The sequence below is a fragment of the Eretmochelys imbricata genome, chromosome 6 (genome assembly GCF_965152235.1).
Source record: "Eretmochelys imbricata isolate rEreImb1 chromosome 6, rEreImb1.hap1, whole genome shotgun sequence".
In the NCBI taxonomy this organism is placed as follows: domain Eukaryota; kingdom Metazoa; phylum Chordata; order Testudines; family Cheloniidae; genus Eretmochelys; species Eretmochelys imbricata.
The window spans coordinates 59158562-59184220 of NC_135577.1; the positions used below are offsets into that span (position 1 = coordinate 59158562).

General features: G+C 52.7%; 4 protein-coding genes across 11 annotated transcripts in view; 2 read left to right on the forward strand and 2 right to left on the reverse strand.

Annotated features, from left to right (window-relative positions):
* Nucleotides 1-6473, forward strand: part of MAPK8IP1 (mitogen-activated protein kinase 8 interacting protein 1) — a 46698-nt gene extending 40225 nt beyond the window's left edge. For both annotated transcript variants that reach the window (XM_077820202.1, XM_077820203.1), the window contains exons 8-13: nucleotides 897-1069; nucleotides 1482-1591; nucleotides 1798-1917; nucleotides 4098-4168; nucleotides 4862-4960; nucleotides 6208-6473. In XM_077820202.1, the coding sequence (XP_077676328.1) occupies nucleotides 897-1069; nucleotides 1482-1591; nucleotides 1798-1917; nucleotides 4098-4168; nucleotides 4862-4960; nucleotides 6208-6280 (646 nt within the window). In that variant the 3' untranslated portion in view covers nucleotides 6281-6473. The remainder of the gene's footprint in view (nucleotides 1-896; nucleotides 1070-1481; nucleotides 1592-1797; nucleotides 1918-4097; nucleotides 4169-4861; nucleotides 4961-6207) is intronic.
* Nucleotides 6474-8093: 1620 nt separating this feature from the next.
* FREY1 (Frey regulator of sperm-oocyte fusion 1) lies at nucleotides 8094-12294 on the reverse strand. The gene is made up of 3 exons (XM_077820204.1): nucleotides 10020-12294; nucleotides 9311-9378; nucleotides 8094-8280 (listed from the first exon to the last, which is right to left on the reverse strand). The coding sequence occupies exons 1-3, from the start codon at nucleotides 10082-10084 to the stop codon at nucleotides 8144-8146; spliced, it is 270 nt and encodes an 89-aa protein (XP_077676330.1). The 5' UTR covers nucleotides 10085-12294; the 3' UTR covers nucleotides 8094-8143.
* Nucleotides 12295-12584: 290 nt separating this feature from the next.
* On the reverse strand, nucleotides 12585-21124 carry PEX16 (peroxisomal biogenesis factor 16). 3 transcript variants are annotated; one of them, XM_077818600.1, is made up of 11 exons: nucleotides 20923-21118; nucleotides 19992-20027; nucleotides 19003-19079; nucleotides 17952-18085; nucleotides 17400-17503; nucleotides 16638-16718; nucleotides 15914-16066; nucleotides 15529-15601; nucleotides 14997-15116; nucleotides 14259-14323; nucleotides 12585-12949 (listed from the first exon to the last, which is right to left on the reverse strand). In XM_077818600.1, the coding sequence occupies exons 1-11, from the start codon at nucleotides 21050-21052 to the stop codon at nucleotides 12891-12893; spliced, it is 1032 nt and encodes a 343-aa protein (XP_077674726.1). In that variant the 5' UTR covers nucleotides 21053-21118; the 3' UTR covers nucleotides 12585-12890. The 3 variants fall into 3 exon arrangements, with proteins under 3 accessions (XP_077674726.1, XP_077674727.1, XP_077674728.1); XM_077818601.1 differs by having other exon boundaries at nucleotides 19003-19576; nucleotides 20923-20940; XM_077818602.1 differs by lacking the exon at nucleotides 15914-16066 and having other exon boundaries at nucleotides 20923-21124.
* Nucleotides 21125-21168: 44 nt separating this feature from the next.
* Nucleotides 21169-25659, forward strand: part of LARGE2 (LARGE xylosyl- and glucuronyltransferase 2) — an 81639-nt gene continuing 77148 nt past the window's right edge. For 2 of the 5 annotated variants that reach the window (XR_013346342.1, XM_077818591.1), the window contains exon 1: nucleotides 21172-21368. The gene's annotated coding sequence lies outside the window, so the exon portion shown is untranslated. Of the gene's footprint in view, nucleotides 21369-25659 lie in introns of all 5 variants that reach the window. The other 3 variants (XR_013346343.1, XM_077818592.1, XM_077818593.1) reach the window with 3 other exon arrangements.

Sequence of the window (25659 nt, forward strand, 5' to 3'; positions counted from 1 at the left end):
GCCTGGTATGGTTAGTGTGTGTTTAAATCGCTTTGTTGTTTTTATTATGTTTTCTCTGTAATGCTTTTAGTGTAAGAATAAATGGGCTTGCTTAGAAAGAGCTGTGTGGTAACTTGTAGCTGCTGGCGATGCACTGCTCACAGCCCTCGGGGAGAGACAGCGACGCACAGGCGCTGGCCATTGGACAGACTGGCTTGCTGGGGATATCACAGTGTGCGGCAGTGAGCTGTGCGGCCTTAAAATCCCTGGGCAGAAGGGAGTGGGACAAGGGCCTGCCTAGAGAGCGGTGATGGTAGGGGTGAAAGCAAGCCAGTAGGGGCTGGTATGGCGTCCCCGTAAGAAGTGGCTGTTAGTACTGGCCCTTACACAGCCGACGTTAACGTGCTGCTGCGGCGGCGCTTGAAGCAGGGTCCTTTGGTGCGGCAGTGCTTTAACGGCGCTGCCCTTTTGGCGCCCCCGTCGGCTGCCCTGCTGGGTCCCTACCGGCCGGGCCGCTGACAGGGTGGGCAAAAGGAGCAGCTGCCCCAGGGCCGGCAATTTAAAAGGGCCCGGGGCTCCAACTGCCGCTGCTGCTACTGCGGATGGGCTGGCTGGGGGATGCTGACCTCAGTCCCGCCCCTTCTGACCGAGGCCCTGCCCCTTCCAGGGGTCGGAGCAGGCCCCGCACTGGTAAGTGTTGAATGTTACTTTCACCCCTGGGGTGATGGCTGGAGAGCTGACTGGGCATTCTGGAGTGGACCATGGATGGGGGTTGCGGGGAGATACAGTAGCAATTACCCTGAACCTGTGGCACAGAGGATTCTCCGTCTCTCCCTGTCCCTAGCTGCTAGGCAGTGTTGTAGCTGCTAGGCAACCAGTGCTCCTGGTTGGAAAAGTGCTGCTGACTCCCCCCTCAGGTTTGTGCCTCGTCATGCGGATGAGCTGGAGTTGGAGGTGGACGACCCTCTGCTGGTGGAGGTGCAGGCAGAAGATTATTGGTACGAGGCCTACAACATGAGGACAGGCGACCGGGGCATCTTCCCTGCTTACTATGCGATTGAGGTCACCAAGGATCCTGACCACATTACAGGTACTGGGCCCCCCTCTACAGCTCACATGTTGCCTCCCAATCCTGACCTACAGCACATCCCTTGCTATTCCAGCCTGTGGCCTCTCCTGAGCAGAGGCTGCCAGTCTTGCTGGGGTGGAGAGAGGATTATGTTGTGCACAAACTTCAGCTAAGAAGCAAGTAGAGACCTAGCCAATTCTGTTCATAGCTCTGTGTCCCAGGACCTCTGCCTGTTCGGAACTTTAGGAAGGGTGCATCCCTAGGCCTGGGAGGCTATGGGTGTGTACGTGTTGTGTGGATGCGCACTGATGCCATGGTGGGGTGTGGGGGGGTGCATGTGCTTGCTCTGATGCTGTGTGTGGGAGGAGGACATTATGCACTGATATGGGGAGGGGATTGCACATTCTCATCTGCTTTGTGCTTTATCTTTCAGCCCTGACCAAGAACAGTGACTGGATGGATCAGTTCCGGGTGAAGTTCCTTGGCTCAGTCCAGGTTCCATATCACAAAGGCAACGATGTGCTGTGTGCGGCTATGCAGAAGGTACAGCAGCCCTCAAGTCCTGGTCTCCCAAGGGGGCAAAGAACCTATATTCCTGCCTGCAGAGCAAAGTGCTTTCTGAGAAGATCTGGGAGCAAGGCGATCATTTCCCTGGGGATGGGAGGGGGCTGAGACCTCATTTGGCGGTAAGGGCGGTAAGTACTCATGTGGTTTGGGTTTGTCATAGTCTGTCCCTTTGTCTCCCCCAGATCGCCACCACCCGCCGCCTCACTGTGCACTTTAACCCACCCTCCAGCTGCATCCTGGAGATCAATGTGCGAGGAGTCAAGATTGCTGTGAAATCTGATGATTCCAAGGAGCAGAACAAGGTAGCAAACCCCCTGACCCTCAGCTCTGCTCACACACATGTCCAGGCTATCCCTGCTCCACCTGATCACATTCCTAATGCACAGCATATCACCCTTCAATCACAGCTCCACATTAGCTCATGCCCACTAAAATAAGGACAATATTCTTACAGAAGCAATGAGATATCCCTGATTTGCACCTCTCCCTGATTAGCTGTTCCTGGACCCCAGAAATGCATCCTGCGGGGTTGGAATGTGTATAGTAGGACCCACCCCTCCCAAACACAACGGGATCTTCCCTCCCAGGGCCCTGGTGTCAAATCCAGCCTCCCAGCCCCTTAGGGGAGCAGGATCCCCCTGCACACCAGGCCCTAACACTGAGGTCCACCCTCCCAGCCAGTGGGTGCACTACTTCACTGGAATGTTAGTGAGCTGAGCTGCTTTGATAATCTGTGAGCTGTTTCTAAACCCTTCTGCTGCTATTTTGAGTGCTGCTCTTGGATCTGAACAGCAAAGCTCTTTAGATGGACATTGGAGGCTTCTGATTAGCGTTCTGCATAAGTACCCTATGCAGAGCCTACAAGAGGCAGGTGCAGAGCCACATGGGGCCTTTAGGCAAAGCCATTCAGAAACCCTTCCCCAGGGGTGATGCAGTTTCCCTGCTGGAGTAATTCAATGGTACCAGGTACTAGCAGCTTGGATTTTACTCAGATTGTATTTAAGGGACACTATTAACTTGATTATTTTTAAAACTAATATTTAAAAATTCCAGTTTCTGATAGGACCCCTTTAAACAGTTGGGCCTGAGAGATGGATTTAATTCCTGTTATTATTATTTTGCATTCCCATTGTGCCTAGGAGCCCTATTCAGGGACCAGGAACCCTTTATGCTAGGCGCTGTACAAAGAGAACAAAAAGATGGTCTCTGCCCCAAAGAGTTTACAGGCTAAGTATAAGATGAGACCTCAGTTGGACACAGACAGGGGAATACAGGGAAACAATGAGACAACATTGGTTGGCATGATAGGCAGTGGTCTCAGCACACCAGGAGCCTAACTGTTGTCAGGTTTTTTAGTAGGTGTCACAGCAGAGGAGCTTTAAGGTGCATAATGACTTGTTAGTTTTGCAGGTGTTCACAAGGAGCTCCTCCCAGTCAGGTGGGGCAGCATGGGAGAAAGTGCAAAGGTGCTTGTTTGAAAATGTAACAGGTGGGCAATGCAGCATCCTGAATGGATGTGAGCAGGGCAAGGTTGCATTTGTCAAGGCCAGCATGAGAGCCTGGAGGAGAGTTTTAGCGGTGGGGATGGATGGGAAAGGCCATAGCTTAGATATGTTAAATTATTTTCTGCTCCCTGGCTGGGGTTTATAAAGGTCTTTTCAGCAAGGGAAAAACTGACTATACAGGGCAAACAGTGACACTGATGCTAAAAGTGCTCTCAAATGCACAAAGGAAACATAAAGGAACTGAGCAAGAGCTCTGTGTAAGCTCAAAGCTTGTATCTCGACTCTAACCAGAAGTTGGTCCAATATAATATATGACCTCACCCACCTTGTCTGTCAAAAGAAACACACACACACACACACAAGAAAATGCTATGCCTGCTGTGAACGCTAATAGCTGTCAGTGATGGGAATCATGAGCCTAACCTGTAACAAGAGTAGCTATAGTCCTTCCGAGAAGAGTTGTGATTTCACATGTAGACAGTGCCTCTTGCAAGCTCATGCCAGGGAGAGGTTCAAGCTACGAGCTAGAGCCAAGAATCGTGCCTGCAAATGCTGAGCAAGCTTCCCTCAGCTCTCACAAGGCACCTCAGCCCTCGTTCACAACACCCTCTGAAATTCCAGTCCCAGGCTCCATGCACAGCCCTGCTCATGCACCTCGGTCCTTATATATTATCCCCGTCCTGGACCCACCCCCACTCCCCGCAGCCCTGGCCATGCCTCCCCAGTCCTGACCTGCAGCACCTCACTATATTGCAGTCCAGACCTCTGCAAAGCAGTCACCAATTGTGTCCATTTGTATGGAGGTTTATGATGGCAACAAATGGAGTCAGGCCAAGAGACACTTTCATGTGGAACCTGATTCTGGATCTCAACGGGTGAGATGGGCAGTGTGTTACCCTCCTCTGCCCCATAGAGGCAGCACCGTATCACCCTAGCAGTGCAGGCTGAGTCTGACAGCTCTTTTCTCTGTCCCACAGGGTAATAAATGTAGCCACTTTTTCCAGTTGAAGAACATTTCCTTCTGTGGATACCATCCAAAGAACAACAAGTGAGTGCCCAAGGGGTCAAGGGCTTCCATGATCCTGATCCTGGGGGAGAGGCCCCTTTTCCTTTTCAGCCTGCTCTCTACTTATGGACTTAGTTGTGTTCCCTGGGAGAGGGGGGCTTTCCAGCTGTCATAATCTTTCTCCTCCTCCTCCTTCCTATGGGTTTCCCTTCCCTGTAAATGCTACCCACTTTTCCCCGCAGTTGCAGGCATGGACCAGCCCTGGGAGTTGGATGCTTTCTGCCCCAGGGTGTTGTGAGGGTTAAAAGGTATTTGCAGTGGGTTCCAAAGATGGGGCTAGGAAGGTGCAGTGAGTGATTATCAGACCAAAGCTGAGTCACTGGACAGTGGAAGGGTTTTTCCGGTTAGGAATTTTCCCTGTTTCACCGTGCCCAGGACTGGGCATTTGCACAAGCGCCACAAGTGACTCTTTGGAGTCCTTCTTTCTTGGCGCTCCCCAGCCCAATTTTGTCCCCCTGCCACCGGAAGCAGAGTGGCTCGATCCCAGTTTCCATGCCCTTCCCACCCCTCCCCACTTCCCAAAGGGTAAGTCAGGCCTTGCTGTGAGTAATTCCTGTCTCCTGGGCTGTTGCTCTAATGGGGCATACAGCCTGGGCAGTGGGCAGACCTCTTCCTCTGCAGCGCAGCCCTCTGCATGGCCTCTCCTCCAGCCTCACCTGCTCTCTTCTCTCCCAGATATTTTGGGTTTATCACCAAACACCCAGCTGACCACAGATTTGCCTGTCACGTCTTCGTCTCAGAGGAGTCAACCAAGCCGCTTGCGGAGTCTGTAGGGTGAGTCCGGGGGGGCGCTATTGCCTTGCCTTGAATTGTGGTGCTCTCACCTGCCATGGACCTTGGGCTAAGACTGGAGCCGCCCAACTGAGCTGGGAGTGGGGAGCTCTGGTTGGGGCGGCCGGAGAGAGTGAGGATTAGGGTACTTAAACTCTCAAGTATTTTCCATGGCAGTTTGGTGCTGTGTAGACAAGATCTGGGGGCTGACGTCCTCTAGGAATAGGGGCCAGTTAGAGCAAGACTGCTGTGCTGTGGCTTTGTGACTTGGACACTGGACCGAGAGCCAATAACTGATTTCATAGGAGGCCCCAACCAGCTGAGGCATTGTATGGTGATAACTGTTGCCTTGGGCTGGGCTGGAGCAGGTGCCCTAGAGGTGAAAGGCTCTGGATCCCATTCCCCAGTCCCCTGAGCCACCCCAGAATGGAGCAATTGCCCAGAAAGGTTGGGAACTGCTGCTGTGTGCCACATAAATGCTCTCAATAGCGACACCACGTGGCTGACCTGAGTCCTTCTAGCTACTCAGTGGTGAGGCCTATGGATCTGTGTCCCTGCCATTTCCCCACTGCTGTGCCATGTCAGGTGAATGGTTCAAGCATGGATTTGGCCTCTGTGCCTCCATTCACATACCACTGCTGCAGGGGGAGGAGCAAAGGATGGAGGGTTTGCAGGACTGCCAGGAGCTAAGACCTTTGTCCTCTTATTGCCCAAGAGCTTTACAGCCCCCTGGAATCCTGGGAGTGCCCAGCAAGAATAGGCTGCTTCCGTAACCCTCTATGACAGGAACGGGGGCCAGCAACAAGCCTGTGCTTGGTTAAAGGGAACCAAACCCCAACAGCATTGAAACAAACCCCAGGGCCTCTTGGGGACAAGATGTGCAAACTTCACAGAGGAGTAGACAGGGATGTGTAGGAGACTGAGGGATTGCCCCCAAAAGGAAAGACCGAAGACTGTCACTGGAGACATTCCAGGGGGGCTGACAGAACCGTGGGAGATAGACAGTAGTGGCCAATCGTGCCCCAGGCCCCAGGGGATAGACTAGAAAGCACCTAATGGAGTCTTTCCAGCTCGTTTCTAGAACTCTATGAAAACAAATCCCTGAATTCTGATAGGGGCTGAAGGCCTGTTCAGAATCCCTGACCAACGGGGGGATGTGCATGCAAGGTACACACGGCTTGGATGGGGGAGCTGCCAGTGCACTGAGTGGCAACCGCACCTCAGCCTGCTCTCTGCTCTGTCTGTTGCAGGAGGGCTTTCCAGCAGTTCTACAAGGAATATGTGGAGTACACCTGCCCCACAGAGGACATCTACCTGGAGTAGGGACTGGGCCAGGCACCCTTCTGTACAGACAGGGCCAGCGAACTCGCCCATTCCCCATCATGCATGGACAAGCTGCTTTGACACTGGAGGAGGAACAGAGCTGGGGATGGCTCCCTTGGTGCATGGAGGACTGCCTCTTTTCAGGACTCTCCTTCCTCGGGCTGGGGATTGGGGGATGCGAGGGGGAGAGATGAAAAATGGGGTTTATTGTAAAATACTCCTTTAGTTGATTATATTGAAGAAGCACGGCTGTGGGCTCTGAAGGGGGAACAGGCAGCCTGGGGCAGGAATGCAGCTGTGGCACTAGAGCTGGCCTAGGACAGAGCAGCCCTGTCACTGTGTAAGTGAGAGGGCTGGCCTGGTGTGATGAGCGAGCACTCATCCTCCTCCCTCCTGGGTGCTGGAGTGAGGACGCCTCTCAGCTCCTGGCCTGGCTTGCAGCTTTAGCCAGCTTTCTACAGCTCCCTCAGGCTGATTTTTAACTCCAGGGCAGCATTGGCCTTGCACTGTGAAGCCCCATCAGCTGCTGAGAACTGGAGCTGGTAGGAACAGGTCAGCCCAAGTCCTGACTGAGAGGGAAGGGGGCAGCTCCACCTCACCCCCTGAGGGGCGGGGTGGCATGGGCATGGCAGAGAGAAGCAACTGCTAAAAGCCTTGGAACTACTTGAGGGGTACCACATGGAAGATAAGTCTCATCCCAGGAGGGAAGAGCAGCCTGGTTTGTAGCCTCCCTGCCATTCCCACCCAGACAGCCTGAGAGAACCCCCTGCTTTCCAGGGGTGAATATTAGCCTGGGCTGAGACTATGGGGCCCTATTTCTCTTCCCTGTAGAGGAGTGAGTTTGAGGAGGAGGAGCGGGGAGTAGAAGAGTCAGTGCCCTCTCATCCTGTATGGGTGGGAGGGGAACAGTTCCTCCGGGGGCCCCTGCCCTTCAGTCTCCAGGTGGGGGGGAACTCATCTGCTCCTCACCCCACCAGCTGCAGGTGCCAGTGGCTGTGGGCTACTTGCATACTGGGATGCAAGTTTGAAAGTGAGAGGCAGTGGGTCTAGTCCATCCACAGTGGGATGAGCACAACAAGAATTCCTTCCCAGCCTCCACGATGGCAGTGGCCCCACCGAGGGGGAGAGGCGCCAGGAACCTGAGAGACAAGCTGGGACCCTGAGACAAGAGAGGGAGCAGCAAGGGGCTCAGGACTGCAGTGAGGTGTGCTAATATCTAGGGGATGACACTTCTCCCCTCCAGTCAAGGTCTCTGGCCTTCAGCTGGATCTGCTGTGGTGGCAAAACTATTAAACATAAAGTTTCATGGAGCTGCTCTACATGTCTGTGTGTCACACCAGAGCACTGGGCAAGGCCTGCAGCTCCTCTGTCACAGCCTTGTTACGTGGGCATCCTGCCCATTTTCTCCTTCCCAGGGGCCTCTTCAGAGAGCCCCACCAAGCACCTCAAGCCCAAGGGAGATTGAGCATCATGGCAGAGCAGCTTACGTGGCAGCCGGGGGGCTGCACAGAATGGCTTTCTATGGACAAGTGACCTCAGTTCTCTCTGCCTGGGATCCCCACCTCTACACTCAAGTGGAGACAGGCAGCCTTCATTAGAGGGGAGAAGTAATTTTAGGGGCTTCATCTTCAGCTACACCATCTCCAGCAGCTGAAGAAACATCCATGGGATGAAGGGAACTAGTCTGGAGCAGGGGCAGCCCTCTGCCTTCACCTTCCGCCCCACCCCAACAGACATCACTGAGCAGCCCCTCAGTCTGTCTTGCTGTACAGCGCACCTTTATAAAGCAACTAGTGCACAGGGCCAGAGCTGGAGTCCTTAGGGCTCATGGAGACCCCCCACTGCAACAAGTCCCTGGGCAGCTCACAGGACATTGTCATAATAATACTCTGCCAAGTCTGGCTCATCCCGCTTGCTCTTGTGTGCTTGGTGCAGGCCTGCTGGCTGCTTCCGGGGTGCTTGAGTCTGGAACTGGGGGTACTTCGGTTTAATGCCATAATCTATGGAAGGACAGAGAGCTGCTGATGGAGAGGGAGAGAAACACAGGGCCCAAAACAGCCTGTGTTGTGGGGAAACTGCCTGCGGCCACTAATGAGCCAAGTTTGGGTCCAGCACTCACACGTACACCCCCCACTCTGGAGGTGGTGTGTGCTTTTGGGAATGACGAAAAGTAAGCCTGGGCTGTAGCAGCACCTAGAGCAGTGCAGCCATCACCCTGCAGTAGCAGCAACTCCTGGGCTGTGCACAATGAACAGCACGTGCCTGTTAAGTGTCCATGCACAGGGAGGGAAAATCACTGCAAATGAGGCCCAATTGGCACTGGCTGGCTTCTCAGGGGCTTTCCCCACAGCCTGGCCAGCTGAACTGTGGCATGGGGTGGGGCAGTTTGGACTCATGGCCAACTGGCTATACAGAGACAGGCTGCTGGGTGAGCCATAGCTGCAGGTAATGGGAGACCCTGCTGGCGAAGTGAGGCTGTCTCTCACCTGAATTAGCCTTTAAAATAGTAATCGCCTACCAATCCAGGGCTTGCAGTGACATTAGGCCTGCTTTCCTCAGCTGAAACTTGCTCCTATATTCTAGTGTTTGGGGAAATAATCCTTCCTTGGCCTCTGAGGAGGGTGAGCTGAGGCTTTGAAGTGGATCCCTTATGCAGTAAACCAGGCTCTTCCATGCTCACTGCAGGGGGAAGGGGGAAAGCCTGCTTGCCCCTGGAAGTAGGAGCCTTGCACAGGGCAAATCTTGAGAATCAGGCTTACAACCTTAAGTGGCAGTGACTGGCCCCCCACAGACCTGTGACTGGGAAACAGTGAGGTGTGTGCCCCTGAGGAAGCCACGGCCGTGCCCCTGAGGAAGCCACTACCTTGCCCCCACCCCACCTCATAGTAACCCTTCCTCTTGCATTCCCTGGCTGTGGGGACTTTGCTTTGATGGTGCAGGAGGCAGTGCACCTGCTGTGCACTGGGGAGGCTGAACGGGAACTGTCCATGCCCCCCCATGACAGCATGTTAGAGCAGAGTAAGCTGGTACCGTCCACCAAGCCGAAGTGCTGCTGTGGGAGCTCCAGGGGAGCAGAGAAATCCTCAGGGACTAAGTCGCTGAGCCTGCAATAGAAATGCGTGGTCAGGGGAGCAGGAAGCTCCCAGGGCGGATGCATTCACTAGTCTCCCAGCAGCAGCACTGGGGCTGCTGGCGCATTTCCAGTTGAAGCTCAACCTGGGTTCTAGCCATAGGTCTTAGGGTGCTGGGCATAAAAGACAGCAGCAGAGCTGGAATGAGATGGTGGGTAATTGCATTTGGCCTAGGAGGCACTTACCCTACTGTTAGAGCTTAAATGGTGGAGCAGAGCCAAGGCTCCAGAAAACAGGCTGACTTGGCCAGGTTACATGCATTTGACGGTTGTCCTTAATGTGGACAGGGTGACTTGTGCATTGGCTTCCCTCAGTAAGGACAGGTGCATTTTACAGCTTGCAGTAGTGCAGAGGCAGGCTCTGACGGGAAAGGTGCTCCCTGCTGGAATGGGGGTGGGGGAAGGTTTAAGGTGCAGCAGCTAGGCTGTGCGCACTCCGGCTCTTCTGCATGGTTCAAACAGGGCAATTCCCACTGCTTTGGCCTAAGCTCTGATCCCCACCCTTCAGTATCCAGCTCAGCTCATGCTTGAGTCTCCTGCATGTGTTCTCGGGCAGGCACCTGGGGGCAGAGGAAGGAGTGGGCACAAACTTTGCAGGGGCCATGTTACCTTTGGGGAAGTGGCACAGGGAGCACAGCCCCCAGTAGGAGTGTCAGCAGCAGGTGCAGCTTCATGAAGCCCAGCCCAACTACATTGTGTCCTTGCAGAAGCAGGCTGGACTCCGCCTATCCTCCTTTTCTTTCATTGGTGGAACATGATGACATCATGAGTCCCTACAGTGACATCACAAAAGGAGCAAACACATGAAGATCACTTGCATTGGTAGCAGGAGTGCTGGGTAACACATCAGGAGATGCTAGCAGAGGCAAGGCCTGGAGTTAGAGCAGCAGAGAAGCATGGCCCCAAGTAGCAAGCTGGGGATAATGCAGGTGTTAGGGCAACAACATAGGTGTCTGGACAATATTAGCCCCTTTGAATGTAATTGTGATGGCAAGATAGCCATCTACCTCCTTCAGCCTCCTCAATGCACCTACCACCTCACATCACAGCAGCCCACAGAGGCTTTGAGAGCCTCTCTCCGAACTGGGTGGGGCCCAGCACAGAGCCAGCCCCATAAGCTAATTTAAAAAGGGTATCTCCTGCAGGAGCAGCTTAGGCCACTACTCGTCACATGCAGCCCAGGATCCGGAAGCTCTTCCTGACACAGAGTGATCCATTACCTCCACTCCTGACCTAAGCATCCTCCCGGGCTCTCCTCAGGCTGCCGCTCTAACTGGAGTGTGGCATTAGCAGTCACAAACACACAGCTGATGCTGTGTAGTCTCCACTGGATCCCCCATCATTTTGGTAGCATTCAGAATTGCCCTCCTCATGTTTAACTCTCTAAATGTTTGCCTCAAAGCCTTTGTCTCTTCCCGCAAGCCTCACCATTTCCTGCAATCTGCATCTTCTCTGCAGTTTCCCGATCTCCATCCATCTCATTGCAGATGTCTGCCTACGTTGGGTGAAGTCCTCCTTTCTCTCCCTTCACTAGGCGCCTCTGGACTGAATTCCCCAGCTCATGGCTCCATGCTGCTGCAGCCTGGACCATATGCTGTCACTGCCTGCTGCTGTGTAGTACCTGAAGTATACTGCATGAATGATACTATCCAAACTGGCTGTCCTGTGCTGGAGTGGCCGTGAGGCCCAGGTTTTCTCTCGCTGGTTGATCTGATAGCCCTGCAGGGAATATAGCAACTTCTGCTCCATTACAGGCTCTACTCCAAGCACTCCAGTGCGAAGTCCCTGCTGTACATGTTGCACACCCCCCACTGTAGTATCTGGGGCCCCCAAGCCAGTTTAAGTAGGGGCATTATCATCACCCTATTCTGTGCCCCCCTCTGTGAAACGACTTCTTGCTGAGGTGTCATTCTGGGTGTTGATAACCAGCGGGGAACTACTCAAGGACTCCTGTTCAGTGAAACTTGCCACAAAGGGAAGAGCTGGTGAGACTAGAAGATGGTTACGATACACTGAGCTCAGTGAGAGAAATATGGGAGCTGCTCAGACTGCAACAAGCCCACGGTTCCTCTATTGTAAAGGTATTCCCTGGAGAGAGAGAACAAAGGGGCATTGGCAGGGCAGGCCTGGAAGAGCAGCAGGGTGGCTGGGCATGACTGAGACTGCATCATCAGAGCTGAGCATGGGAAACCCAGGCCTAGAACACACCTCACACTCCAGGGCCAAATGTTCTGTAGCTCCGTGAATGAGAGTCTGTCCCACCCCTGGCTGCTCCATGCATAGTTCTGGCAAAACAGTGCTGTGTTTCCCTCTACCATTCCTCAGCCAGCAAAGAGACTAACCACCCCCATTTCTTCAGTTGCTATAGGGCTCAGCTGGGCCCTGGCCATTAAGCTTTGCACATAGGTAAACGTTTGTTGAATTGATTTGTCTGCACTCCCCGCATTGGCCAGCCACAGCCTCCTCGGCATTGCTTTCCAGCCCCCACTCTCGGGCTGGCAGCTGCTCAGCGAGCCCTTTTAGCGTACATTAGCTGCTAGAAAAGCAATGTACAAACTGTGGCATGCAATACCCACAGGATAGCTGTATGAAATTAAACAGCCTGAACCAACCACCAGAAGTCCCAGCTGTGGGCAAGGCAGACGCCAACTGAGGAGCACGTGGGCATGATGGAGCCCTGCATTCTCCAAGGGAAAGAGCACTGAAGGGAATGCTTGAGAGATAGATGGTGGCCATGGCAATAAGTGAGAGTCCCTGCAACAGGGAACTGCAGAGGTGGGCCTTGCTGCAAGAGCTAGCTATGGTGGAATCAGCTGCCAAGCAGCCTGAGATGCCCCCAAACCAGTAGCTGGGGGGAGGAAAGAATGTTCCTGCCTTGCAAAGCTCCCCAGCAAACATCTGTGTTACTGGACTAGCTGCCCTGTATGGGAAGAACACCCCTGAATGAGCTTGAGAGAGCAGGGGTTATCCTGGGGGGAAGGGAGCTGTAGCCCAGGGCAGAGAACTCAGACTGGGGGAGAAATCCTGGGAGGAAAGAGGCTCTTAGTCTGCCTCTTCAGCACAGCCAGCTTCCTCAGCAGGAAGAAGCCTCCAATAGTTTGGGCAAGGAGGGAAAGGCCTTGTTAACACAAGCTGGGCACAGGATCTGTCCCTGCACCCAGAGCAGACCGGCGGTCCCAAAAGCACTCTCTGACTTTATTACTGTGCGGCCATACAAAAGCTAAATGCTTAAAAAAAGAGGTCCTGGACCAGCACTGAAGCCACCGTATTGTACAGGCTAGGGGGTGGCAAAGGTCTCTCACCATATAGTGTCCGTTGTTCACAGCTACGTAAAAAAAGTTACAAGCCCCCCTGGAGAATGGGAGTCTCTACTCAATGGGTTAACTGAAAAATAGATACGACAGAAACATCCCTCCACAGAGACATCCTGTCGCCACTCTGAGTCAGCCCCGGTCACAGCAGCAAAGGGGCACTTCCCCATCAGCCCCAGTTATAGAAATAGATTTTCTGCCAAGCTGGTAGGTAATTCATCATTGGTCCTGAAATGAGAGAACGAGAGACCAGGTGAGCCACAGTGGGGAACAACAATTTAAAGGTGTACACTATGAGCATGGATTTCCCACATACGTCTCTGCTGATGCTCCTCAATCCCAGCCCACAGCCTCCTGTTATGCCATTCCTAGCTTTTCCCCAAGCAAAATCACCGACTGTGCCCTGCTGGGTGGTGGCGCTGATGTGCCCACTGGGAGTAGAGCAGGACAAGACTCATATGACCAGCGACAGGCCCTGAAACTTGGACAACAGAGGCAACAGGTGAGGCACTGACACCTGTGCACTGGCGAAGAGGTTTCCCCTCTGCCCCAGGATGGCAGCTCCCCACGCTGGAAGAAACCTGTGGATAGGAGAGCACCAGCCAAACTATAGGGAAGGGGCAGTAACCCAACTCAGCACCAAAGATCAGCTGCAAAGACACAGTCTCCCTCAGTTCCTGGCTAAACTCATGTAGCGTTGCTATGCAGTGTTACACTGCTCCCGTGGTCCGCTCCAGAGAGGGCTGTGTTTCAGCAGGAGGTGGAAGAAGAGGGAAGACTCTGGTTTGTAGATTGTAAAGTGCTTTGCGATCCTTTTGGAAGAGGTGCTAGAGGAATCATAGAATAACAGGGTTGGAAGGGACCTCAGGAGGTCATCTAGTCCAACCCCCTGCTCAAAGCAGGCCCAATCCCCAATTTTTGCCCCATATCTCAAAATGGCCCCCTCAAGGATTGAACTCACAACCCTGGGTTTAGCAGGCCAAAGCTCAAACCACTGAGCTATCCCTCCCTTCCACCCAATGCAAGATTGTTTCCATTCTTTAATTCACAGTCCATCCAAAACTACCTTGGAGTAACTGTCCCTGGTAGCAATTTGGAGAGGGTTACTGCTCACTCTGTGTTCTGCTTTGCACAGCTCAGTGCTTATGAGGTGGGTGAAGATGGGACAAAGGGGCATCAGCAGAGCTGTGTATGGGGAGCATAGCAGGATCAGCACAGCAGAGTGCACTGGAGGTCAGGACTGAGGTGCACTGGCAGAACTGTGCAGGGAACCCAGGACTGAAATCCAGCCAACTCTGACTGGGGCAGGTGGGGGGTATTTGAATGATTAAAATTGTGGCACTTAAGTCTCTACAATATTTAACCCCTTACTGTTTGGATTTAAACCAGCACATGAGTGTTAATGGTAGGTATTCTGGTGGCAAATATCCCACGGGCTTTTCCTCACTCCTTTGCCAGTCAGACTCTAGCCTGTGACATACGCCCCAACTCCAGCCCCTCCCAGTGGAAATGCAGCCCACTACAGCTGCCTACTTACGTGTGACTAACCCGACTCCAGGGACATAATCAGCCAGCAGGCGGAGCAGGAAGAGGATCCGGCCCCTAGGGGAACAGAAAGAGTGTGGATGAAGCCAGTGCAATGACCTCATGTTCCAGTCTACCGAACGTGCTAGAAGAGGCCTCCTCATTTGGTAATGAGAACTGGATTTTTCTCAGCTCAGCTGCTTTGCTGCCCTTGAATATCCTGCACCCCCAAACTGCCAGCTCCCCACAACTTCCCATGTTAGGATTTTAATGCAAACAACAGTGATGCAGGTGAAGCAGGTCAGAGTGAAAGACGCTTGAGATCTTCAATACAGCCTGAGCCCACTCTGGCTTCCTAGCTAGGTAGAGGCACCAAAGCACCTTAGTGAAGGCCTGAAGTATAACTGTGTTAAAAAAAGACTTAGATAAGTTCATGGAGGACAGGTCCATCAATGGCTATTAGCCAGGATGGGCAGGGACACAAATCCCTGCTCTACGTGTCCCTAAAGCTCTGACTGACAACAGAGACTGGATGACGGGGATGGATCACTGAAAATTACCTCTGTTCATTCCCTCTGAAGCACCTGGCATTGGCCACTGTTGGAAGACATGATACTGGGCTAGATGGACCTTTGGTCTGACCCAGTATGGCCACTGTTATATTCTTAGAGCACCTTGCTCATCAAATATCCTGTTGGGGGATGGCTCCTTTATAGGGGGTACATTCAGAACAGCCAGCAGGCCCCCTTACTCTGAGTATCGGTCATAAAAAGGAGATCTCAGCAGGTAGTACAGCAGCAGGATGGTTCGGCGTCTCAGCTCCAAGCGCTCTCGCTTATTCAGGTCTTTCATATCACTCAGTAAACTTAGGCTGGAAAGAGAAGGGCAGGGAGTTAACTCAGAGATCCATGGCCAGAGCAGGGGAGTTTTAGCATCTAGTCCCTGCTGCTCTCAGCTTCATGTGAAGTGGAGCACTGAGCAGGCCTCCCTGCTCCTCTTCAGAGGAAAGGCTAACCACCGAACTAGGGATAGCGCAGCGTGAAGGTGCTGCAGGGGTGGATCCTGAGAATCTTGGCGTGGGACTTTTTGCTGTCACAAATAACTGCTCCCACCTGCAGCTCCACCCCCTGTCCCCCACTGCTGCTTCTACCTGAAGGGCTTATGCAGCACGGAACAGCAGGACACCAGTGGGATCAAATGGGGACTATCGAGACAAACAGGACTGGGAGTTCAACCCCAAAACACCCAACGCTGAAGCCCTAGGTGGCCTCCCTCCAACTGACCTTGTGATATCCAGGATTCCCGAGAGGAGCCAGGGCTTCCATGATCTCTGGCCCCATATGCCTAAACTCAACACTGGGAACAGAAGAGTCAAGGAAAGGAGAGAACAGACATGGTTGGGAGCAGCTGGGTAGGCAAAATGACCCTCCAGGCAGCCCTACAAGATTAAGCTCCAACACGTTAGTACCGTAAGCGCCCCATGGAAGAGGCTGGTATGACCTGCTCTTCCAGTCCAAATGGCTGAGTGCACACAGGGACCCTGGCTAGAGCGCCTTCTGTGCCTGTTCGTTCATGAACAGCTGCATGGAAGGCTGCGCACTGAGGCTGCAGTACTCCGGTGGGGTACAAGGCACACTACAGGCACTAACAAAAGCCAAGTCAGGATACAGTGGAACAGAGGCCGGGTGATGTAGACAGATTCTGCAATGGTTTCCTGAAGCCCCAGAGGGGTGGGAGCCTGGTTCATCTCCTCTGCTCTTCGGTTCTGTTTTCCCTCCCTCTGTTGGGGAGACCCCCAGTGCCTGGATTGCAAGGCTGGGGCTGAAACAGAGTTGCAGACGAGATTTCTAATGCAAACTGTGCCTTTCTCAAGCATCCAGCGCACAAACACTGGCCTTTCAGTGACGTCCAGGGGAGGGGTTGGAATGGGAGAACTCTGAGGACTACAGTCACATGGTAGAGGCTGTGGCTCTGGCTTTCCCCAAGCATGGAGAAGAAGCTGGTTATAGTCAACACAGAGGGAGCTCCCCTAGGAGCTGGGGCAGATAGAGAAGGCTTTCCTGGTATCTGGCTACTTTAAAGCACGGGGAGCTGAACAGTCATGCTGAAGACTTATCCCATGACACAGATATGCCTAGGCTGAAATAATCCTGGTGCCAGGCCCAGCACAAGCACCGATCCTGTTGCTCTCGGGGGGGGTGGGGGGGGGGTGGGGGAAGAGAGAGAAACAGGCCAGTGGTGGGAACAGCCCCCACTTGGGTAAGCCAGCGAGCTCCCACTGGTTACACTCCAACACTCCAAAAGAATCTGTAGCTTGGCCACGGAGTCAAGGCAGACACAGCAATGTCAGGGTTTATGCCGGGGCACAAGCTGACCAGGGAGAGGTACTTACTGCTTTCGAGGGACCTCACAACGCGGCTGGAGCGCCTCCCAACATATGTCTGTTCCTTTCCTGCTGAGCTGCCCTCCTTGTCTGCCAGGAGAGAGGCATGACAGCGAGATCAAGGATGTAACTCTGAGTTAAACTTCCCTGCAGCTCTCTGTTAACACTGCTCTGAGGTGGCATAGGAGCACCCTCTCCCAGGACAAAGTTCTCATCGCAGCCCCTTCTCCTCCCTCTAGAGTACTAACTTCAGGAGGCCAGGGAGTCCGAGTGCTTTATGTCTGATGGCTTTACGTTTCAGCTGTTAAGTCTGGCTTTTCTGAAACTGCTAACACTGAGCACAGCCAAGTGAAGTGCAGGAAGGTACATGGTTGCACATGCAGCCTGCTATTCCAATCCTGCCGCCCCTTCCCCCAGCTCTGCTAATGCACCTCTAGCCAGTCTTGCAGCCTTCTTTTCTATTCCAGATTTAGGCCCATTATCCCATTAGGGCTGACAGTCTAAGGGAGCAGTACCGTTAAGTTAACCAAGGTGTATGTAGGTGCATGCTGTGGAGAAGGATGGGACTGGAGAGTAGCACAGTTCCAGCTGCTTGGCTTATGGAATTCTTACAGCTTCCCTGATGCCCAAACCACTCGGCTAATGAAGACTTTCAAGCAGGGCTAACTGGATGACACTCCCACTCCACTGTGCCCCACAAAGTCTCCAAACTACCCCAAAATGTCTGGTAAGCAGCAAGAAGCTGAGGCTATCCTAGTGCCATGGACTCACCTTCTGATTGGAGCTGCTGCTGCTCCCTGTCCAGTGGCATGATGGGAGGAGATGTCTGGATACCAGCTTTGTACCATAGCAAGAGCAGGAGGCGCAGGATGGCTCTATGGGGCACAGACAAGCCAGAAGTTGTAAGCATCAGGCACACACTACAGAATCCCAGCTTCATGGTGAGGCAGCAGCCATAGGAAACAGGGAACATACAACCTCTGCTTTGCATTGAGCGAATGGGGCCAACAGCCACTCTGCACATGGCAACAGGACCCAACACTGCTCATCATTGGCAGGTCCCTTCTTCGCCCTTACTCTGAACACTGCCTTACCACAGCCAGGAGCACCACCACAAAGGTGAGAATCTCCAGCAGCAGGAAATCTAATAGTCCTGTGCAGCCCCAAACGTGCACAGCCTCATGGAACAGGCTTGCACCATCTTCTTCCATGAGCTCAGATCTGCTGGATGCTCTCTAGGTAACATCTCACTCATTAGCCCGTGGTAACAAGCCCTCCCTTTCTGTACAAACACATCCTCCTCCCTCCACCTGGAGCACTCACTTAGCCAGCTGGATGAGGATTATGATGGTCCATCGGCCCATCTCACTCCACACCTTGGCAGCCCCCATCTCCGCAAACACTTCCACACACTCGAGCACACTCAGCCATGTCAGCAACTTCTGCTGGGGTAGCGACTGAAAACACAAAGAGGGGGAGAGAGTAAGAGGCAGCAAATTCTGGCTGTGTGTCACTCAGTGTGTAAGTCCAGCCCACTCTGAAAGTTCTACTTCCAGGGTGAACCGAGGAAGGGTTAGAAGGGGGCTCCTGGGAGTAAATGGCAGATTTCCTTTCAGACGCTGTGTAGCCCACTGATGAAGAGGACTGGCTGAGATCCCACTCATTTCACATGTGGCCTTCAGCAGTGAAAAGCCAGTTAGGCTCATCCAGTCCAACATTCTTGTTCACTAGACAGCTGAGATCCTGGCTATAGACTTGCATTCTTCAGCTGGCACGGGGCCTGACACATCCAAGCCCACAGAATAGGCAGGTTATCAGAACAGAGGCCTTTCTAACGGAACCTCTAACACAGTGATCGCTGAAGGCTGGCTTGGGGTATGGAGAGATTCTTACAAGAAAGAAGCAGTCAGGGTTGGGCTTGGATTTTTTTGTTTTGTTTTACTGTACATAGAATGGCATAAGGGGCCTGATTCTGTGTTGCACCAGTCAGGAGATGCAGTCCAGAAGAGGGGAAGGGCAAAGGTGGCTTTATACCTCCTTTGTGAATCCCAGATTGTGAGCTTCTCAGTGACTGGTGTGGTCCAGAGCATAAGTTAGAGGCTGCTCTAATTTATTGCAGCCTTACATGGGCTGCCTACAGACTTCTGCACAGCCCAGAACTGCCAAAGTGCAGAACGCTCTGATCGCTCCTCTGGGCTGGCAAGCCAGGACAGCACAGCACTAGTGCATGCCACATATTCAGAGGGCTGTTCTGGCCTCTTTATGCCACCAGAGGGGAATAGTGTAAAGGGGCTGCAGCAGGGACTGGAATCTGGGCCAGTAGGTTCTACAGAAATGCCTGTGCCAATCCCCCCGCTGTGCACAAGAGCCTCACCACAGGCAGGGTCCGCTGTAGCTCCTTTCGGAGGATCCAGTCATTTAACAGCACCAGGAGATTGGAGGCAGAGTACACTGGGAAAGAAGACAGTGATTCACATGGGAAAGAGATCCAGCCACTGACTGAACCCTCTCCCCACCCAGTCATAGGATATGGCAGAAGCTGAGCGCTCAGGAGAAAAATCTTTCCACTGAGGCAAATGAATGGGTGGGACTAGGGTTGCCAACCCTCCAGGATTGTCCTGGAGTTTCCAGGAATTAAAGAGTAATCCTTAATTTAAAAAAGTCATGTGATGAAACCTCCAGGAATTCATCCAACCAAAGCTGGCAACCCTAGATGGGATGGACAGACTCCCGATGGCTCAGAGAGGCAATGCAGCTAACAGCAAAGTTAAGTGAATGATGATTTTTAGCGAGGACTATGTGCCAGGAATTTGACCCCAGACAGAGTGGGAGATAGACTGAGCTTGCTGTGGGGTAGGGTCTCTGGCCAACTCCAAGTTAGTAACATAGCCACTCTTTCTGGTTTCATTCAAACAGCAGCTGGTAGAGAGCTTCATATCACCAGGTTCCTACAACACAGTGAAAAGAGTACTCACCTGTTAGTAAGTTCAGGAAGGCAAAGTTAACAAATTTAACAAAACCAATGGCCAAATAGCAGTCACTAGCATCAGAGGGAACAGGGAGCCCCATAAAAGCCTAGACTAGCAGCTGGCAAAGAAACAAACATTCCCATCAGACCCAAGGGAACACCTCGCCTCGCCTCACCTCACCCTGCCCCAACTGAAGCAACACTTGCACGAGCATTAGGGAACAACAGCCACTGAATAATCCCAGCCATGCAGCAGCAGCACTCCAGTTTCAGACCTGCACCTCTTTCCCTGGTACAATGCTCAGCCCTCCCTCCCCAAAGTCTGCCGGTTATCTACACAACATTTGCAGATGGCACAGTTCTGGTGCCGCATATCAGTTCACCAGCATACGTACCAAGCTCAGAAAGTTCATGGGAATCAGAAAAGCGACCTGGGAAATAAAGGAGTGATGTTAGAGGAGGGTCTGTCATGCTGCTGAAAACCACCACAATCACTGCTTCAGAGAGAAACAATTACTTTAATCAATGCTGATAGGGAATTCTTAGCTAAAGGGTTTCAAGTATCCATCAAGGATGTCTCTCAAGGAGCCCAGAGATTAACATTCTCCTGCCCTCAAAATAATAAATAATAATAATAATATCAGGTTACTTCCTCCCCTTCCCATTGCTCTGCCTCTTTCTGGCCAAGTACTAGATGAGGTTTTATTATTTTTTCTTCAACCTTCCAATATCTGTGCAAGTCCAGCAGGCGAGGGGGGGTGTCCTGCAGGCTAATGCTCTCTCATTTCTTGGCATCTTACAGGCCAAAGGTGATGTGCCAAAATATTTTAACCATGCGTTCAGGTTTGTTTTTTTCTTTTACTTTGTTAAACGACCAACCACAGCGTAGGCTACACCTGGAGCACGGACTTCATTATCTTTTCCACCACATGCCTGAGTTCAGAGCAGGCTGATCCTGCTGGCCCAGCAGCGTGTGAATCGCAGAGATACAAGTCCATCTTTATCTGAACCGTAGTAACTCGAGGCAATGCAGATGGACCTGATTTACAATGGTTATGATGTAGTGGGGCCCTGTCAATGCAACTCGTGACAGATCAGTAAAAAACTCCACTGTGTAATGGGTGGGACTGGCTAACAGAGGTGGTGGGGCACACACTCCCAGAGTTCTCGTCCGACGGAGTCCGGACACCTGGGGTCCCGCCCGCTCGGGAAGCGGGGTCTGTGGGCGGGGCAGGACGCCTGGGTTCCTGCCCCAGCTACCCGTAGAGGCGGTCGTTAAGCGCCCGGACTCCTGGGTGCCCCCAGCTCGCTCGCCCGCCCCGGTACCTGGCAGCAGGTAGGAGAGGCCCCGCACGGTGCCCTCCAGCTGCGCAGTGGCGGCCGGGTGCTGCCTCACGTACTCCTGGTAGCGGTGACAGAGGCGCCGCAGCCTCCCCAGGGGCCCGGCGGCGGCCATGGCTCCTTGGGAGCACTTAGTTCCACCGCCGCCCGGCACACGCTTCCGGGTAGGAAACTCCGCGCCTGCGCACTGAGCTGCTCATACGCCGGACTCTCCCCTCTGCGCCTGCGCGCCGAAGGCAGTCGAGCGCAATCTGCCAAGACCCGCTAGCCTCTTGAATCGAGCGCGGAGCAGCAAGGAGGATGAATCGAGCGCGGAGCGGCTGGGTCCGCAGCCGGGACGGGGCGGAGGTGATTTAAAGGGCTGCGCGGGAGCGAGCGCGGCGGCGGCAGCCGGGGCACCTACACCGACGGCGGGGGCGCGCTGGCCTCAGGTACGGGGCGGCGCCCAGGGAGAGACACCCCTGCAGGGCGGCCCCGCGGGGCAGAGAGTCCGGGTGCCCGAGGGGGGCTTCCAGGCCAGCGCTGAGGGGGTGGCCGGGCGCCCCCCTGCTCCCCTCCCGTTCAGGCCACTCTTCTCTTGCGGCGCCCCCGGAGCCTTCCTCCCGCTCCCGCGGGGCTCGGGGCCGTTGCCGGGCGGGGCTCCCGGTGGGGCTCGGCTCGGCTCTGCGAGGCGCCCCGCCAACCCTTCGGGGTGTGAGACAGCGCCGGGCTCTGCCCCGTCCCGCGCCGTGCGAGCCGACCCGCAGGAACCGGGGACCGCCCTCCCCCGCCAGGCCCGCTGCCGTGGGCTTCCCGCCTCGCTCCGCCAGCCCCGGGAGCGAGTGGGCGGAGCGGGGAAAGCAGGAGGCAGGTTTCCCTTGAACACCCTGAACAGCCCGTAACAGAGATGCAGGTTCGGGCAGTGATGGCCGGACCAAACCTTGTCCCTTGAGGTTGCTGGATTTAGTCGTGGCTGGGTGGGTACTGTCCCACCTTGTGGCTGTTCAGTGCCCCTTGTGAGATGAGTTGGTAGGTCTCATTCATTTCCCAGCAGGAAGATGTCCACGTTGTTTTGACGCAGCTTTAACTGGCCTCTTTGTTGTCAGACTCAGTAGAGAAGCCAAGTATTAATAAGTCATGGAGTCTGAGCTCCTCTTTTCACCCTTCATTCCTCTTTTCCCAGAGGCGGGAGTCAGATTCTCTAGGGCGGGTGTGAGGTCTGATGGCATAATTTGTGAAGTGCTCTGTGCCTTATGAGAGCACTCTAATTATAATACTGCAGAGCGGTAGGGCGGTGCTGGGGTGCTTGCTTTCCTACTGTCTATATGCTACAAATATTTGGGAGCTCTTCATTTTTAGGGCCATCAGTTTGGCACCTTTTCAGCAGCCCTAAACACTCACACATCCTGCGTGTATGAGAAGGATGAGTGTAAAGGCAAAAATAGTCAGTGTGGGGGTGGAGAGTGAGTAAAAGCTTCTGAAATCTTTGTAGAAAAGACTTAAAGAAGTTAAGAGGGATGGAATTGAAGAAAATGGGTGGGATTAAAAATGTGTGATGCGGCCATTACCCTTTAAGGCTTGTGGTAAAGCTAGGGAGAGGGGTGGGACCTGGAAGTGGGGAGGTGTTTCACATAAATTAATAGGTTTGAAACCTCCAGTACAGCTCTGCAGGGAACCTTAATTTAGGGCTGTGAGCCCTGCTGATGGGCTAACCAGCTGTCAGTGGAAGGCAAAGAGGCTTTGAGTATCTCTAGAAGGAGGGGACACTAGCTGGAATTTCCTGGGAGTCTAGGGCATTTGTACCATCATCCGTTGGATGTGACTGCTGCTTTTCATAACCAGTGAGGGGAAGGGAAGGAAGAGCCCCATTTACACTAACACAATCCACAGGTCCCTGGTATTTGGGGGAATCTGTCTCTGGTACCCATCTCTGAAATTAATGTGGGAAAGTGAATTCCATTCCCTACAGTGAAATATGGATATGTAAACATCAGCTAAAATCTGACCCCGGAGGAGAGCTGAGAGATTTCACATCAAAGAACTAAAATCCCTGTGTTCAGACCAAATAAACTTTGGGGCCTCAAAGAATGCTCCATGATATACAGTAGAACCTGAGAGTTACGAACACCTCGGGAGTGGAGCTTGTTCATAACTCTGAACAAAACATTATGGTTCTTCTTTCAAAAGTTTACAACTGAACATTGACTTAACACACCTTTGAAACTTTATTATGCAGAAGAAAAATGCTACTTTTAACCATCTTAATTTAAACAAAACAAGCACAGAAACAGTTACCATACCTTGTCAAATCTTTTTAAACTTTCCTTTTATTTTTTTAGTAGTTTACATTGAACACAGTCCTGAACGGTATTTACCCTTTTTTTGGTCTCTGCTGCCTGATTGCGTACTTCTGGTTCCCAGTGAGATGTAAGGTTGGCCAGTCAGTTTGTAACTCTTGTGTTCATAACTTTGAGGTTCTACCATACCTTTATAAACTCTGTGGGGTCTCCATGCCCTGCCCCACCATCTGCTCCCCACAAGGTCCTTGGGCAGGCCCTGGTGTGTTGTGAGGGGACCCTGGTATACACTGGGGACTCATCTGCAGACTTGGTGCGATTTTTTCCTTTCCTCCACTTGTTTGGCAGATGCTGTGTGACTATATGGCAAGAAAGCATATGCAGGTCACACACAGACAGGAGATTGGAAGCTAGGACTTCTCAGTGTGTTGCAGTTGGCTTATCTGCCAAGGAATATATGATGTGTTACAGTTCCTGCTCCTTTTAAAAGTACAGTGTAGAAGGATCTTACGAGGATCAGAAACCCTACTGCTGGGGCATATTTAAAACTAGTTTGGGACAAAGCCTTGGAGAATAGACAGCAGCGGACAGTCTTGCCCCAGTTTGGAGTAGATGGGATCTAATAGTCATTTTCCATCTCGTAATCATACGAGTTGGGCCCAGTTTCTCATTACGTGCACAGCACCTCTGGGTTCTCCTGTACAGAACATTTGGAGATGGGGTGTTGCGCATAAGGAACATCTAGCGTCAGAAGAGACGTGCATTAAAAAGAATTCAACTTATGTTTGAGAGGTGCTGAGCACGACTTCATGTCAGGAACGTGCTGACCCTGGGGACATGCAGCAACAGCATTCAAGCCAGTGTGATCTCCACTGCAGACTATCTGAGCTGCTGTAACATAATTTTTCAATGAAATACCCAGGCCCTGCCAGACAGCAGCTTGAGATCTGGCTGCCCAACAGCTTGTCTTCAATCAGATGGTTGGAATCCTCTGGCTTCTCCTGGGCATATGACCAGACAGTGCTAGTCTGTCACTAAGCAGGGGACATTGTGACAGAGGATTTACCCAGGGTGCAAACCTCCCTGATGTCTGTATCTGTTCCCCCCTCCCTGCTCTCCTTTTTGGCTAAATCACTTCTGTTCTCCACCCCAGCCTGTCCAGGAAAGTGACTCAGCATGTCAGCCAGTTTGGCCCCCTAGTGCTTTCATAATGAAGATGGAAAAGGGTGAAAGCTCTATGGACATTGCTACTCAAAGCAAGTGAAATTACCCTGCCTGGGAGGTTAGGCTCTCAGGCTTCCTTAGTTTAAGATTTATTGGGGGGTAAAAACTCCTGGCTCCTGCCTTTGCTAGGCTCAGATGAAGTCACTCAGAGACCCTCAGGTTCTGAAACCACTGATGCTTTTATTTACAAGTTTGTGCACCCACCACCTTCTCACTGTACAATACGCACAGCTCTGGGTTCTTTGTGTCTGAACCCAGGAGGGAAGGGCTTTCTCCCTGCCTGCACTCCCTCACCCTCCTCCATCCCACCAGCCTGCTGCTTCTTCTCAGATGCTTATATAGCCCTGGGATAATTGGGCTGGCAGCTCTCTCTCATTCCCCAAATAGGGCAGGTTCTTTCCAGCCAGCTCCACTTTATTCACTTAAATGGGGCTGGTGCGGCAGGGGCTGGTTCTGCAATCTTCCTGCTCAGCACCCTGTCATATGGGATATGTGGGAAATGGCCCATGGTTGGGGTAAGGGTGAGGGGTTCCACTGTGCAAATCAGAGTTCAGGCTTCTCTGCAATTTACTGTTAAAACTCATCTGGGGAATGGACATGGTAGGGTCAGGTGGTTAGTGGGCAGTAAGGAGGAGAGTGCAGACTCAGCACTAGTCTTGGTATGACAATAAAACCAAAAGTAAGCTGACTGTGCAAGTCCAATCAGTGCTCTATCCTCTCAGTTCCTCCAACTTGCTCTGCTGCCAGTAACTTGCACTCTAGCTGGCTAAAGTCTGTCAGATTAGACTGTACTTGGGGAGACTGACTCCTGTAGAGTTGGGCACAGAACCTTATAGTTACCTCAGCAATGCTGCTCCTAGACCAGAAGCGCCTGAAATGACATTAAGTATCAGAGGGGTAGCTGTGCTAGTCTGGATCTGTCAAAGCGGCAAAGAGTCCTGTGGCACCTTATAGACGAACAGACATATTGGAGCATAAGCTTTCGTGGGTGAATACGAAAGAAGTGGGTATTCACCCACGAAAGCTTATGCTCCAATACGTCTGTTCGTCTATAAGATGCCACAGGATTCTTGAAATGACATTGTGGCACAACTTCCAGGAGCCTGAAAGTTATGCCCCTTTGGCATGTGCAATTCTACAGCACCCACCAGGGGGTTAGACAGCTATAGAAAGTGGTGTTTAGGTAGTGAAACATTTAGGTGTGCATTTAAATGTTAATGGA

Coding starts and splice junctions, on each gene's coding strand:
- FREY1 (XM_077820204.1), bottom strand. CDS start 10,084: ATGAAGCTGCACCTGCTGCTGACACTCCTACTGGGGGCTGTGCTCCCT. Junction 9,379..10,019: donor CCTGTGCCACTTCCCCAAAG/GTAACATGGCCC, acceptor TTGCAGGCTCAG/CGACTTAGTCCCTGAGGATT. Junction 8,281..9,310: donor GCACTTCGGCTTGGTGGACG/GTACCAGCTTAC, acceptor GTCCTTCCATAG/ATTATGGCATTAAACCGAAG.
- PEX16 (XM_077818600.1), bottom strand. CDS start 21,052: ATGGCCGCCGCCGGGCCCCTGGGGAGGCTGCGGCGCCTCTGTCACCGC. Junction 20,028..20,922: donor CCTCTCCTACCTGCTGCCAG/GTACCGGGGCGG, acceptor TTTATTTCCCAG/GTCGCTTTTCTGATTCCCAT. Junction 15,117..15,528: donor GGAATCCTGGATATCACAAG/GTCAGTTGGAGG, acceptor TTCTCTTTCCAG/CCTAAGTTTACTGAGTGATA.